This window comes from Maylandia zebra, linkage group LG3, assembly GCF_041146795.1.
Source record: "Maylandia zebra isolate NMK-2024a linkage group LG3, Mzebra_GT3a, whole genome shotgun sequence".
Classification (NCBI taxonomy): Eukaryota; Metazoa; Chordata; class Actinopteri; order Cichliformes; family Cichlidae; genus Maylandia; species Maylandia zebra.
This window is the reverse complement of record NC_135169.1, coordinates 36,893,199-36,909,479: the sequence shown is the minus strand read 5'-3', so window position 1 is coordinate 36,909,479 and position 16,281 is coordinate 36,893,199. Positions and strand designations below refer to the sequence as shown.

At 41.1% G+C, this 16,281-nt stretch overlaps 1 protein-coding gene across 1 annotated transcript; it reads right to left on the bottom strand.

Annotated features, from left to right (window-relative positions):
- Positions 1 to 856: 856 nt before the first annotated feature.
- LOC101486245 (cornifelin-like) lies at positions 857 to 14,931 on the bottom strand. The gene is made up of 5 exons (XM_076881784.1): positions 14,878 to 14,931; positions 14,431 to 14,558; positions 2,431 to 2,541; positions 1,719 to 1,864; positions 857 to 1,131 (listed from the first exon to the last, which is right to left on the bottom strand). The coding sequence occupies exons 2-5, from the start codon at positions 14,555 to 14,557 to the stop codon at positions 1,036 to 1,038; spliced, it is 480 nt and encodes a 159-aa protein (XP_076737899.1). The 5' UTR covers position 14,558; positions 14,878 to 14,931; the 3' UTR covers positions 857 to 1,035.
- Positions 14,932 to 16,281: the final 1,350 nt, after the last annotated feature.

Below are 16,281 nucleotides of genomic sequence, written 5' to 3'. Positions count from 1 at the left end.
GAAGACTGAGCTAAAGGTAGCAGGGCTGATTGTGGTGGAGGTGAAGACTGAGCTAGCGGCAACTGAACAGGGGACTGGGCTAGCGACGACACAGAAAACTGAACAGGGGGCGACTGAAGTTGAGGTGAAAATGGTAGTGGAGTTGGCGACTGAACTACAGGCCAGGTGGCTAACTGGGCTCCGGGCCGGGTGGCTAACTGGGCTCCAGGCCAGGTGGCTAACACATATCTATGTGTTAGAATGGCCGAGTCAAAGTCTAGATCTAAATCCAATCGAGAATCTGTGGCAAGATCTGACAACTGCTGTTCACAAACGCTGTCCATCTAATCTGACTGAGCCGGAGCTGTTTTGCAAAGAAGAATGGGAAAGGATTTCAGTCTCTAGATGTGGAAAGCTGGTAGAGACATACCCTAAAAGACTGGCAGCTGTAATTGCAGCAAAAGGTGGTTCTACAAAGTATTGACTCAGGGGGCTGAATAATTACTCACACCCCACTTTTCAGTTATTTATTTGTAAAAAATGTTTGGAATCATGTATGATTTTCGTTCCACTTTTCACGTGTGCACCACTTTGTATTGGTCTATCACGTGGAATTCCAATAAAATTGATTCATGTTTGTGGCTGTAATGTGACAAAATGTGGAAAGTTCAAGGGGGCCGAATACTTTTGCAAGCCACTGTATTTCATTTACAAATATTATAATACTGTGAAAAGTTATATGAATGGACAGTGTGACCTTACAATGTCCTTCTCTGTATCCTATCAAAGTTAACAATTAATGAATATGACAAGTCTTTATCTGAACACTGGTTAAACTCAACTCTGCAGAAGAGGACAATTAATCTCACACATGATGTTGCATAGAATTACAGGATTTTATTGGCCTGAAAAAGTCACATAGGCGTTCAACATATTATATGACAACAGATTTAAAGCACTTTGGTTCAGCAGTGACATAAGCCCTCATCACACAGCCAAAACGTTTGCATCATATCCACAGACGACTTGCGTGCTGATCACAGTCGAGGTGGCGGGCTAATGGTATTGCCTGAGCTTCAGCTCACGATGCATCTGGCACCAAACACACGGGTAACAAAAGCACACCTTACAGCAGTCATCAGTGAACGAGCCCTGCAGGATGGAGAAGAAGAAGCAGATAGACAGAGGATGAAGCAGCAGGAGTTACTGTTGTTACCCCTCAGACATAAAAGTTTAGTGGGGTGTTGTCATCCCCTCATCCGGCAGCTGTGTCCCTGTGTAGAGCTGGGTAACCAAATATCTGAGAGTTTGTCAAAACAAGAAGCCGCAGCTTTTTCCCCCACAGTGAGGGCAAGAGAGTTCAGATTTGAAGAACTTTACACTTCCTCTTTCTCAACTCAAGCTTCTCCATTATAAACTCTACGGATTGCAAAATACCACAAGTTTTATCCAGGTCACTTTTATGATGGCACTGCATGATGTGGTTACTTTATCTCAGTTTGACCATGAGAGGTGAGGGTGAGTGAGAAGGATCTGCACAAAGCACAATTTGTGTGCATTTTTTGAATCTCATAAAATTTACATTTAGATGTTATGTTAGTTCATTTTACAAGCAGAAACCTCCAGGGCTTAAAAATGAAGCCAGTGCAGAAGTTATAAAAGTGCACTTCCTCTAGTGACCGCATCTATCTTTTAAATGTAGTTTGTAACAATATCCTCCATCTCTAACCCAGCCTTACATAGATGTTGTGGCGCTCTCTGATAGACTGACGGAGTAAGCAGGACACCACACCACAAACGTCCAGGAGTGGCACTGCACAGCACCATCCATGTTTATTGGCTGCATCACACTGCATGCAGGGGAAACAGCAAAGGCCACAGCAACCTTTGGGGAGAAATATATACATATATAAATAAATATTTATGTATATATATTATTTACTATTTTTTTATTAACTACAACAAACCAACCAACCTGGATGTTCCAGGGGAGCAAGAAAACTTTGAATTTTTGCTATATCAACTTTCCCTGAATCCAACCACAGAGAGACTGGACTTCTATTTTATTGTTATTATTATTATTATTATTATTATCATTATTATTGTTGTTGTTGTTGTTGTTATTATTTATTGATAGTAAAAAAATATATTTGGGACACTCTAAGTCTGATTTTCTATGCTATCATAAAAGGAGTCATTAAGTTTAAGTTGAACATTTGAAACATTTCCACTCCAATTACGAAAAGTCAGTTTTCTGGTGAAAAATGTAAAATAATGAAAAACTCCATAATGCTACTAAATGATCATTGCTATCATGTAGTCTCAGATAGTTCATTCATTCTTGATTTTTTACTGACTTCAAACACTCGGTTAGCTTATTGCAAACAAAGTCTGAGGAGATCGCTCATGCAGAAATCACTGCTGTTTGTAGGGTTTCCTGGGTTTACTTACAGGTCTCCATATCAGAGCAGCAATCACAGAGGTCGGTGCTCCATTGGCCAGAGTTTTCAATGGTCCTGATGACTGTCACCACCTGGGTGGGCTGCTGGTGGACGGCCATGCCTGTAGGAAACACAGACACAGATTGAAATGCTGTAGTGGTTATCTTGTGAAAAGAGAAATTTAATGCTAGATTATGAAAAAGGTAAAAGACTGATTTTGATACATGCTATAAGTATAACAGGATTACAACAAATATCTTTGGCCAGCTGTACAAATGATTTATGTACGGCCCAGACAAAAGAGCTGACACCGTTTTTATGCAGATTTATTATCTCTGACTTCCTCAGAAACATGTTACCACATATTACATTCATGATTTTACAAAGATTTCTGATTCTCTTAAGCTGTTCATCAGTGTAAAATGTTTTTCTTACCTTCTTTTGTCTTCTCTGGTTCTCTGAGCTTTCAAAACAAGAGAAAAAGTTTGGAAACACCAGCATTTAAGCACAGACCAATAACAGGAAGGGGAGGTGCCGAGATACGCACACACACTCTTAATTTGTATTGTACTGGCAGATGTTTTTGGGTTGCTTTTTTTTTCTGACTTTGTACTACAAATATCTGTACTTTGTACTCCTTACATTTTGTAAAAAGGCTTGTTACGTTTGCTTAATGCAGTTCTGTCATTGTAAGGCTCCAAACATGAAACTAATTTCAGCCTAAACAGAAACATATGGCAGGCTGTTTATTAACCGCCAGAGGATGTCACGTAAAAAGAGATGACTGTGCCAAAGTCTGGGGTTAAAAGTGGGACTGTGTTTGTTTTGTTTTTGCACAACACCGGAACAACTGCAGGTGTCTGTAAGTTGTGGTACTTCAGCATCTAGCTTGTGCTACTGAAGAGGAGCGAGCATAAAGGGAGTGACGTTTTTTAAGTGTCAGGTCATTTTAAATGCAGTGTTACTATCAGCTCACAAACAGAGAGAGGAAGAAGAGAGGGTAGATTTAAAGGTAAGGACTGCTCATCTGACTGACTGACACATTCTCCTGTTTAGAGGAAAAGTCACCCTCTGCAATGTGGACAACGGTAAATAGAAATACTTTTTAGTTTCCTTCTTTTCTTCAGCTTCAAGCTGAGTATAATTAGATTTTTTTTAAAGTTTGTATTCCCATCTACTGATATTATTTTATCATTATGTTAATAAAGCACAAGTAAGGCAAGTATTGTAGTGAGTGGTGGATTGTCAGATGTTTTTCGGTTGCTCGTGAACTGCAGAGGGCTGAGCCTGAAGGAAATTCCACACAGTTCCTCTAATGACTTTCCAGTAACTGCTACGATGAAGGGTCAAGAGTTCACTGGGTCTCTGCTTCAGTGCTGTGAAATGGAAACACTGCTTAACCAGTGAGCAGCAACAAGACTTATTCTATCAGTCTTGACACAAGAGGTGGGAAGTAACCAGTGTTGAGTAAGTTACTTTTAAAAAGTAATTAATTACTAATTACTTAATCAATATTATCTAATTACTGTGTCTGAAAAGTAACTTAATTACTCAATAAGTAATTTAACTAAATACTTTTTTAAATCCCTATAAACCTTGAGTGGACAAACAAAAAAAAAATTATTTTTTTTTTTAAAAGACGCAGTGATAGCAGCTCTTCCACAATGTAGCCTGCAATCATTTTTTAAGCTCGCCTTCAGACGCTTTCTGTGCTGCTGAAGTAAAATCAAGCTTTGCCTGCTTAGCAGGAGTTGCCGTGGTGTTATCCATGGATGATGAACAAGGATCACTCAGAAGTGTTCGTCTATGCTCTCGTGTCAGGCGCTTCAGTAGATTACTTGTGCTATTAACAGCAGCCGATAGTTTTTACATATTACTGTAATGTTCTTGTCTGCTTGTTTCACAAAAGTGAAGAGACGGGAATATGTCCATTTCATAAAACAGCCACTCGCTTCAGCCGAGTCCGACATCTTTAGAATATGACTATGCAGCTGCACTACAGTTTAGTAGGTGCACCGATGATACTTGTTATGACTGGAGGAATGTCTGTTTTCTTTAATGGAGAATAAATCTTATATTGCTGTTAGTTCCCCTTAAATAGTGTCACATTTGTAAGGAAAATTATTGAAGATGATTAAAACAAGACATGTTGGCACTTTAATTAAACAAACAAGATGCCATTTTTAGCTGCTAATGAGCTAGCTTGTGTCTTTAGTTGATTTCACAGGCAGTGCCGTGCTGTCAAAGCTGCTTCTTTAAGTTTTTGGCTCAGACAATATGGTAAATAACTAGTGTATGTCTTGCATGGGTTGCACGGGTATCACAATGAATTACAAGGTGAGATCAAACGTCAATAAAACCAATAAAATCGCAGGTAGTTGCAATCTGTTGCACGGTGTAACCATGTAAGAATAAACTCTACCATTTTTGCAACAGGTGATCAATTGTACTGGATGTGTATAAATAGTCCTGTCTAGGGATGGGAATTGTGCACCAGTAGATCATTTCCTTGGAATTGTTAGTCTGCCTGCCTATCGATCGTCCATATCAGTTCCACTTGGACTTGCTCTACAAAAAATCAAAAATCGTATTCTGTTTTATTTTTTATGTTTCTTTTGAGTTTGAGTTTTGGAAAAGAGGATCTTAAGACACTGAGAAAAACAAAAAAAAAGAGAAACCAATCCTCAAAAAGGGAACTGTTCTGAATCTCTAAAAAATGTTTGATCCCAAATGCCTGTTTGAAATGTACTAACTTGTTCAGAATTCATAACAACAAAATACCACAAAAGTGTAACAAATAATTATCAAAGAGGGTAAAAGCTCAATAAACTTGTCTATAGTAACCTGAATGTTTCTAATACACAATATGATGAGAAACTGTCTGTTGTAACATCTGTGTAACATGCACATCGGCAACATGAAAATGAGGAAGCAAGAAATCTGCAAACTCCGTTTATGGCATGACTTACGAAATTTGTACTTGGAATCAGGCAGATGATGCTGGCCAAGAAATCACATGCTTTAAACCCTGAAATACCTCCTAATATTTACTCAGAAATGTAGATGTTGATCACACACTAGTTGAGAAACTGTCAGTAACAGCAGTGAGAGCTGTAGCTCATAAAAGAAGAAAAAATCTACACGAGAAGAATCGCTTTCTTTATTTTGCCCTCTTATATGAACAATCAACTTGTGCAAATCTACAACTTGTCTTCTTAGATCTTCACTGATTTTCTTGGGCTTTACTTTTTTTCAAAGTATTGGTCAGTCCAAATGCTTTTATGCTGCACTTGTAGTCAATCATCATCACCAACAAGAAGTTGACAGGCCTCAATCTTGTTAGGTCAAAAGACATGTAGAAAAATAAATTAAAATTTATGCACACAACTTTTAGTTTTCAAAGTCATCAAAGACGTGTGCTGTGCAATTATTCTATGCTGGAAAAAGAACAGTGCATGAAATAATTAAAAGACCAAAATCACCAATGAGTGATTTTGGCCTTGACCAATGACCAATGATGAGTGGATACAAACGTCCGACCACAACTATATATAGTTTTCCGTGATTTTATCATCTCTCTGTCCTTCTCTTGAGCAGATGCCCTATGGCTCACACATCCGGTTGCCTAACTCAGCAACTCAGATGACACTTCAATATTCAGAATCAACACATTTTAATTTGAAACTTTTCTGCTTATTCACTACATCAAACAAAATATGTATATTTGTTACATCGAATGAAATATATCTTTGCTCCTACAAAGATTAGCTTCAGCAAATTCACATACAGCTATACTTGTTGTTGAATTCTGTGTTATATTTCTATCATCACTTAGTCACTTAGTCAGTGGAGGTGATAACAATGCTCATAACAATGGTCAGTTAGGCTCTGGTGTTTAAATGATGCTAGTCCTAAATACTAGCATGCTAGTTAGTACTAAGGGACCCAAAGTGTGCCTAAAAATATCACCAGCATCATCGCGCCATCACCAGCCTGAACTGTTCTATATTTTCATGTTTACAGCAAACACTGACCCTAACATCTGAATGTTTTTGCACAAATCGAGACTCGTCACACCAGAATATCAAATTGTAGCCTCAGTTTCCATTGCTTAGCTGACACTCAGTATGCCTCATGTGAAAGGTTAAGCATTGTTTTACAGTTTGGGAATTTTAGGTCCCATTTTGGGTCTGTAAAAATCTGGAGACAATATTCCCAAGAACTTCTTAAACTTTTCTTCCTTACCTATTACAAATGCATAGAACAGTAGGAAGACTAAACCTCAAACATTTTTATTTAGTTTGTTTTTTTTGTTGTTGTTTTTTTTTTGGGGGGGGGGGGGGGGATTTAATTCCTGTTTTCTCAATTATCTATAATTCTGACCATTTGTTGGTTGATTTTGTCTGAACAACTCACCAGACGAAAAGAAGAAGGCAAAAAATGAGTGTTTACCCTTATAAAGACAGTCAAGGCTTTATTGTTGTGTACGTCCAAGTACGAGTATTGTTGCACCCCTAATATACATACATATATATAATATATATATATATATATATATATATATATATATATATATATATATATATATATATATATATATATACCAGAGGCCTGGGAGCTTGAGGGTCCTGCGCAGTATCTTAGCTGTTCCCAGGACTGCGCTCTTCTGGACAGAGATCTCCGATGTTATTCCCGGGATCTGCTGGAGCCACTCGCCTAGCTTGGGAGTCACCTAGTGCTCCGATTACCACGGAAACCACCGTTACCTTCACCCTCCACATCCTCTCGAGCTCTTCTCTGAGCCCTCGGTATTTCTCCAGCTTCTCGTGTTCCTTCTTCCTGATATTGCTGTCATTCGGAACCGCTACATCGATCACTATATATATATATATATATATATATATATATATATATATATATATATATATATATATATATAGGGGTGCAACGATACTCGTATCGATATTGAACCGTTCGATACAGTGCTTTCGGTTCGGTACGTATATATATCGAACAATACAAAATTTTTAATTTATTTTATCAACTTTCCTTCTGACGATGCTGTCTGTGTTTAGCGCTCAGTGGATCTGCACTCGACAGTGCAGCCTAGGCGGAGTAGTCGAACGCAGATTCACTGAGCGCAGGGCAAGCAAGCGAGACAGAAGTTAAGCTCTCCTTGCAACATGGCAAATTGAACCTCCCCCACCCTCATTCAGATCTGGCGTTTGGACCTATTTTGGTCTTCATGTGACGTATGACCCTGAAGGTAAGCGAGTCATGGACTAAAGTAAAACAGTATGTTGGATGTGCCACGCAATGCTCAATTACATGGGTGGGAGCTAGTGTGTTAGCGCAGTTAGCTCGTTAACGCCCCACGCACGGGGCGATCCGCGGTAGCTCGTTAATGGAAATTTGCCGTGTTGTGGCGTTAACGTCATTTCAATGAGATTAACCTGAAAGCACTAGTGGGAACACAACGAATATGACTGCACATTTACGCCGACATCATCCTAGTGCAAAGACAAGTGGAAGCAGAAAAAAAACAACAAGCACGCATGCTACAAACTTTACCCGAGTCATTTAGACAGCCGTTAGCACATGATTCTCCATGGGGACCTGATATGTTTAATATGCTGCTGAGAATATAGCCCAGAAGAAGCGTATAGTATAGCTTTTATTTTGGAAAGAGACATTTCTCTGTAATAAACTCTCTTTTCCAAAGATGAGTGATTCCTCAATCAGATAGATTTATTTTTATTACTTTGTTGTTTCAGCAACATTCAATTTAAAAATAAATATATATTTATAATTTTAATAAATGACAAATTAAAAAGGCATGAACATTTTTTTTTGTATTGAAAAAATATCTAACCGTGACACCAAAGTATCGAACCGAACCGAACCGTGACTTTTGTGTATCGTTGCACCCCTAATATATATGTATACAGAACCCAGTATTCGGAAAGGTACAAATAACGTGTTTTTTACGAATACTTATTTCAAACAAATACTTAAAAAAATATTTGTATTCGGGAACAAGGAAAATCTTTATATGAAAAAGCTTTCCTTTTTTTTTTCCTTATGATACCACAGTACATGGCCGAACGAGTGAATGACATGTGAAAGAGGTGACTGACACAGGCTGCTCCACACAGCAATAGAGACGACTCGGCTGAGCGAAAAAAGACTGAACTGCATCACGATCGGGTTTTTTTGTACCTTAACTGGTTTCCGGAGGCAGTTTATAACTTTCGCGAAGATCAGGTGATTATTCCATTACACTGCATTATTAACGCCTGCAGTCGTTAATAATTTACGTATCTCTGTTAGCTCGCTCATTTAGGCAATAAGCTGTTGATAGAGTAACGTTAACATCTGGTTAAAAAGGTTAAAACAATGCTTGTTGTCACTTATTAACTTAGCTGAAACTCCCCACATGGATTTAGGGAACCAAAAAGAAGAGTGTTACTGCTGCTGAGCCATCTGGCAATAACATAAGTAACAACAGCCAATGTCTGTTATGTTATTTTCTTTTCAATGACGTTCCTTGTTACTTGTTTATTGCTGGATTTATAGAAAAACATCAAATAATTTTGCATATCCATAATTATTATAATGGATATAATCAAAGAATACTTACACTATAACGCCTGTTAGAAGTGTAATGCAAAAAGACTGGATTTTTATGCCTATTTTGAATTGTATTCAAAGTACAAATACAAATACTTGTCCCTCCTCAACAAATACAAATACAGATAGAAATACCGGCTGCTTTGCACATCTCTAATACATATATATATATATATATATATATATATATATATATATATATATATATATATATATAAAACACCCAGCACGCCCCTGCGGGCGGTTTATCCTTCAAGCTCGGGTCCTCTACCAGAGGCCTGGGAGCTTGAGGGTCCTGCGCAGTATCTTAGCTGTTCCCAGGACTGCGCTCTTCTGGACAGAGATCTCCGATGTTGTTCCCGGGATCTGCTGGAGCCACTCGCCTAGCTTGGGAGTCACCGCACCTAGTGCTCCGATTACCACGGGGACCACCATTACCTTCACCCTCCACATCCTCTCGAGCTCTTCTCTGAGCCCTTGGTATTTCTCCAGCTTCTCGTGTTCCTTCTTCCTGATATTGCTGTCATTCGGAACCGCTACATCGATCACTACGGCCGTCTTCTTCTGTTTGTCTACCACCACTATGTCCGGTTGGTTAGCCACCACCATTTTGTCCGTCTGTATCTGGAAGTCCCACAGGATCTTAGCTCGGTCATTCTTCACCACCCTTGGGGGCATCTCCCATTTTGACCTCGGGACTTCCAGGTTATACTCGGCACAGATGTTCCTGTACACTATGCCGGCCACTTGGTTATGGCGTTCCATGTATGCCTTGCCTGCTAGCATCTTGCACCCTGCTGTTATGTGCTGGATTGTCTCTGGGGCATCTTTACACAGCCTGCACCTGGGGTCTTGCCTGGTGTGATAGACCCCAGCCTCTATGGATCTTGTACTCAGAGCTTGTTCTTGTGCTGCCATGATTAGTGCCTCTGTGCTGTCTTTCAGTCCAGCTTTGTCCAGCCACTGGTAGGATTTCTGGATATCAGCCACCTCCTCTATCTGCCGGTGGTACATACCGTGCAGGGGCCTGTCCTTCCATGATGGTTCCTCGTTTCCCTCCTCTTTCTTGGGTTTCTGCTGCCTGAGGTATTCACTGAGCACTCGGTCAGTTGGGGCCATCTTCCCAATGTATTCTTGGATGTTCGTTGTCTCATCCTGGACTGTGGTGCTGACACTCACCAGTCCCCGGCCCCCTTCCTTCCGCTTAGCGTACAGCCTCAGGGTGCTGGACTTGGGGTGAAACCCTCCATGCATGGTAAGGAGCTTTCTTGTCTTTATGTCAGTGGCTTCTATCTCCTCCTTTGGCCAGCCTATTACCCCAGCAGGGTACCTGATCACGGGCAGGGCGTACGTGTTGATGGCCCGGATCTTGTTCTTACCATTCAGCTGACTCCTCAGGACTTGCCTGACCCTCTGCAGGTACTTGGTGGTTGCAGCCTTTCTAGCGGCCTCTTCATGGTTCCCATTTGCCTGCGGGATCCCCAGGTACTTGTAACTGTCCTCTATGTCTGCAATGTTGCCTTCTGGTAGTTCAATCCCCTCAATTCTGACTACCTTCCCTCTCTTTGTTACCATCCGACTACACTTCTCCAGTCCGAACGACATTCCAATGTCATTGCTGTATAGCCTGGTAGTGTGGATCAGTGAATCGATGTCTCGTTCACTCTTGGCATACAGCTTGATGTCATCCATGTACAGGAGGTGGCTGACAACTGCTCCGTTCCGTAGTCGGTATCCGTAGCCAGTCTTGTTAATGATCTCACTGAGGGGGTTCAGGCCTATGCAGAACAGCAGTGGGGACAGAGCATCTCCTTGGTAGATCCCGCACTTGATGGTGACTTGTGCTATGGGCTTGGAGTTGGCCTCTAGTGTTGTATGCCACATCCCCATTGAGTTCCTGATGAAGGCTCTTAGGGTCCCATTGATCTTGTACAATTCTAGGCATTCCAGTATCCAGCTGTGGGGCATTGAGTCATAGGCCTTCTTGTAATCAATCCAGGCAGTGCACAGGTTGGTCAGTCTGGTCTTGCAGTCTCGGCTGATTGTTCTGTCTACCAGTAGCTGGTGTTTTGCGCCTCTGGTATTCTTGCCAATTCCTTTCTGTGTCCCGCTCATGTATTGACCCATGTGCCTGTTCATCTTAGCTGATATGATGCCTGACAGGAGCTTCCATGTAGTACTGAGGCAGGTTATTGGTCGGTAGTTGGAGGGGACCGGTCCCTTCTTGGGGTCCTTGGGGATCAGGACCGTCCGGCCTTCAGTTAGCCATTCCGGGTGTCTCTCGTTAACTAGCAGCTGGTTCATTTGTGCTGCCAGACGCTCGTGGAGTGCAGTCAGCTTCTTCAGCCAGTAGGCATGAACCATGTCGGGCCCTGGTGCTGTCCAACTCTTCATACTGGAGACTCTTTCTTGGATATCTGCCACTGTGATGGTTACTGGACCCTGTTCAGGGAGGTCGCTGTGGTCTGCCCTCAGATCCTCTAGCCACTGAGCATTGCCGTTATGGGTTGCATCCTTCTCCCATATGCTCTTCCAGTATTGCTCCGTCTCCAGCCTTGGTGGTGCTGTTCTCTTATTGTTCCCTTGCCACTGAGAGTACACCTTTGCTGGTTCCGTGGAGAACAGCTGGTTTATTCTCCTGCCTTCTATCTCTCTGGTGTACCTCCTCAAGCGGCTGGCCAAGGCTGTGAGTCTTTGCTTGGCAGTTTCCAAGGCCTCAGGTATGGACAGCTTGCTGTATTTCTTAGGCACCTTATTTGTCGCACCTTTCTGCAACTCCGTTAGTTGGCTAACCTCCCTCCGTGCTACTTTGATCTTGCCCTCTAGCCTCCTTCTCCATGGAGGGTACTGCCCCTTGTCGCTGTTCAACGTGTAGCCAAGCATCTCACTGATCACTGCTGCCGTATTGTAGATCAGCTTGTTAGTGTCGGTAATCGTGGTTGTAGGTATTGCCCGTAGTGCTGCATTAACATCATCTAGCAGACCTTCTGAGGGTACTTCACGTATATATATATATATATATATATATATATATATATATATATATATATATATATATATGTGTGTGTGTGTGTGTGTGTGTGTGTGTGTGTTATATAAATATATATTGAATGATTGATTCATTGATTCATTGATTGATTGGTTGATAATACTTTATTCGTTTTATTCATCCCAAGGTCAGGTCAGAGAGGTATAACAATGGAAAATCCACAACATGACGAAAGACGAGGTGAAAAAAGAACTCCCCCAGACTGAGCTCCCTCAGGGAGATCAGTTTGAGAACAGAAGAAAAAACACCTCAGCACATGAATCATCACATCTCACAACGTATTGAGACATTTCCACTCCAATTACGAAAACTTGGTTTTCTGGTGAAAAATGTAAAATAATGAAAAACTCCATAATGCTACTAAATGATCATTGCTATCATGTAGTCTCAGATAGTTCTAGGGTTGCCAACCGTCCCTTAAAATACGGAATCGTCCTGTATTTCGAAACAAAAGTACACGTCCCGTATTGAGCTAATAAGGGACGCACTTTGTTCCGTAATACAGTGAGAATCAAAAGTAGTCTATAAATGTTTATGGAATTAACGCTTTGTTTGAAAACATAATTCCCAGCCCCTCTCCTGCTTTGTGACCAATGAGCTGACAGCACACTTATGACAATTCGAGTATGACAATTCAGATTACCGCTCATCTCATTGGTCGAGGAAAGGTCGCTTGCGGAGAAAATACCGGAAGACAACAGATGACCACAACAAGAAGCATGGCCAACAGGGAAACAAACGCCGACACGGCAGTGCAAGTCTCGGACGACAGTACACCTAAAGCTGGGCAGACACTGTGCGATTTTTTCAGTCACGTTATTCAGCTCCTGCTCAAACTGCACGATTGACTCGCAGGGGTTAGAAGTTGGTAGGTCACGATGCAGGTCTCACACTATACCGCCCGATGCTCTGATGCGACCTGAGTGCTCACACTGTGCCTCCATAAAATGAAGGTTATAACAGAAAATCTGTCGCTCTCTCTCCCTCTCTGTCTTTCACTCACACAGACACACCACCACCATCAACTTTGCTAAATTGCTAATGAAAAACATGATCAGGCAGCTGTGAATGAGCAGCAATGTAAATCCAACTATTTTCAGGTTGTTGTGGTCGTGATCATTTTGTGATGCCACATCGAAAAGGCTCGGATGAGCTTTCCAAAGTTCTACAAGTTGTGCCTCCATTGCTTGTGTCCAGATCACACGCTGCACAGCCGTGCTGCTCCGTCTTTTTCACCGACGTTTACGTGTTTGCACGTGAGCAGTGTGAGCAGCTGCGGTGACACGTCACGAGCGATTGATGATCGGGAGCTGGTCGTGAGGTGTTAATCGCTTCTCGTTACCCCACGTATACTACACGATGCACGATGAAGGCCAAAATCGGTCCGATCACCAAATCGGTCGCACGACTCAAAAATCGTCTCAAAATGGGCCTAAAACCGCACAGTGTGAGCCCAGCATTAGAGCAGCAATGTTTGTTCCCCTCAGAGAAAGGGAAGAATGGGAAAAGGAAAACACCTGGCTGGAAAAAGTTAATATGGGCATGTGCAGTGAAAATCAGCGCTATGTGGCCAGAAGTGTGATAATATAACTTATTTTGTGTAATAAACAACTGCAAGGATAGATGATTACAACAAATAGATCACTAATACATAAAAGTAATACATAGATGAATAATGATGATGAGTTAAGATGCTTAATCATGGGAACAAGCGGGTTTACAAACAGGAGCAGCTGATTAGCATTAGAAAAGCTGAAATAATACCTCAACTGAAGCCAATTGTACTAAATGCACTAAATGTGCACTGTTACAAGAATATTTTTCGTTCTATTGTTTTCTATTAATTTATATAATTTTAAGTTAAGCAGGACAGAGTTCTTTTAAAGAAAGATTTACTTATATTCTCAAAAGTTAAGCATGACAGGCTTCTGTTCAAGAAAGAGACCTGTTTTACTGTGTTAATGTTGTCATTTTGAGCTAAAAATAAATGGCTAAATGATCATTTGTTTCACATGTGTTCATATCACAAAGAATAGAATATGCATCTACTTAAATCAACTTCAAGTCAAATGGTTAAAAAAATAATTTCACACACAAAAAAAGAGCTAGAAAATTCACCACACTGGGAAGGGTGAAGACAACTGGGTCGCCCGGCCCTGGCCACGAGGTGTCCCTTATTTATTTTTCAGGGAGTTGGCAACCCTAGATAGTTCATTCATTCTTGATTTTTTACTGACTTCAAACACTCGATTAGCTTGTTGCAAACAAAGTCTGAGGAGATCGCTCATGCAGAAATCACTGCTGTTTGTAGGGTTTCCTGGGTTTACTTACAGCTCTCCATATCAGAGCAGCAATCACAGAGGTCGGTGCTCCATTGGCCAGAGTTTTCAATGGTCCTGATGACTGTCACCACCTGGGTGGGCTGCTTGTGGACAGCCGTGCCTGTAGGAAACACCATGCTGAAAGAAACACACACACAGATTGAAATGCTGTAGTGGTTGTCTGGTTAGAGAAATTCAACATGAAAAAGGTGAAAGACTGGTTTTGATCCATGTTATAACAGGATGATTTCTGGTTCATATAAATGACAACAAATACCTTTGGCCAGCTGTACAAATGATTTATGTACGGCCCAGACAAAAGAGCTGACACCGTTTTTATGCACAGATTTATTATCTCTGACTTCCTCAGAAACATGTTACCACATATTACATTCATGATTTTACAAAGATTTCTGATTCTCTTAAGCTGTTCATCAGTGTAAAATGTTTTTCTTACCTCCTTTTGTCTTCTCTGGTTCTCTGAGCTTTCAAAACAAGAGAAAACGTTTGGAAGCACCAGCATTTAAACACAGACCAATAACAGGAAGGGGAGGTGCCGAGAGTACGCACACATCTAAGTTTTACTGGATTGCCAGATGATTTTGGATTACTTATGAGCCGCGGAGGGCTGAGCCTGATGGGAAGTCCACACCAATCACTGTAATGATGCACAAATAGTACTTCATACTACTACATACCCTGCGTGTTCCTATGTCTTTCTCCCCGGGTCTCCAGTTAATGTTTCAGGTAGTGATGGGCAGATGAAGCTTCATGAAGCATTGAAGCTTTTCATCCAATTGGTTCACCCCCAGCGCAAAGCGTCTTGAAGCTTCATTTGCTCTAGTAGGACATCTACTGGACGTAAAAATATTAGTTGGCATGAATTTGAAGAGTGTGGCCTTTTGCACACAGCCTGTAAATGTCAACAACTAAAGGAGTGTGTAAAACACGTATATTGTAGTGATGGCAGCATACTGTGTATATTTATACTGGCAGTATGGAAAATGATTATTTGGAAATGCTTAAAATGGAAATGATCATTTACTGTGAGGTGAGGTGTGGTTGGGGTGTGGACAGTGGTTGTGCTTTTGTAACGTTGAGGTATGGACAGCTACACACTGAGGCTTTGAGCCTCAGTCCTGCCTGTTCACATTTTATTCTGTGAAAACTAAATTTCCACTGCTTTTATGACCTTTTTAGTGGGGAGAACATAGCTAGGATTGAATGATTTAACAAATCATTTGAATCCTTTGTCCTCCACAATGCTAAATGGCTGGGAGTCCTCGATCACCATGCTAACCAGGTCTTCATCTATTTGAGATTGTTCTCCTGAGGAAAGACAATAAAGATAAAGCACAAATATAAATATCACACACGTAACTTATTACATTGTATAATATTGTTATATCATTTAGTAACATTACTGCATGCTATAGTATCATGGCATTTGATGGCTCACCTGGTCTTGCTCCACAATCGGTGTTCCCCTTATTCTCATGCAAAGCTCTGTAGTGCCTAAGCATGGATGAGGTGTTGTTGTTATATCCCAGCTCCCTGGCACATAGCAAACACTTCACCTTGTACAAAAGTAACGACAGCTTAACATAAATTGTATTGCAGTATTATGAAAATACATCTTCTGTAGAAATTTACATACCTTGTTGGGAGGAATAAGATCAAAATGTTCCCACACAGGGGAGGACATCCTCCTCTTCTTAGCTGGCTCCATTCTCTCCTGACTTTCTCTCCTCACTCTCATAAACCTCCAAACTGTCTCCAAACTCTCACTAACCGCAACTCTCCATCAAACACCCACATTTTTGAATGAAGTCTGAGGGGTTTATATCGCTGTCATAGCTCG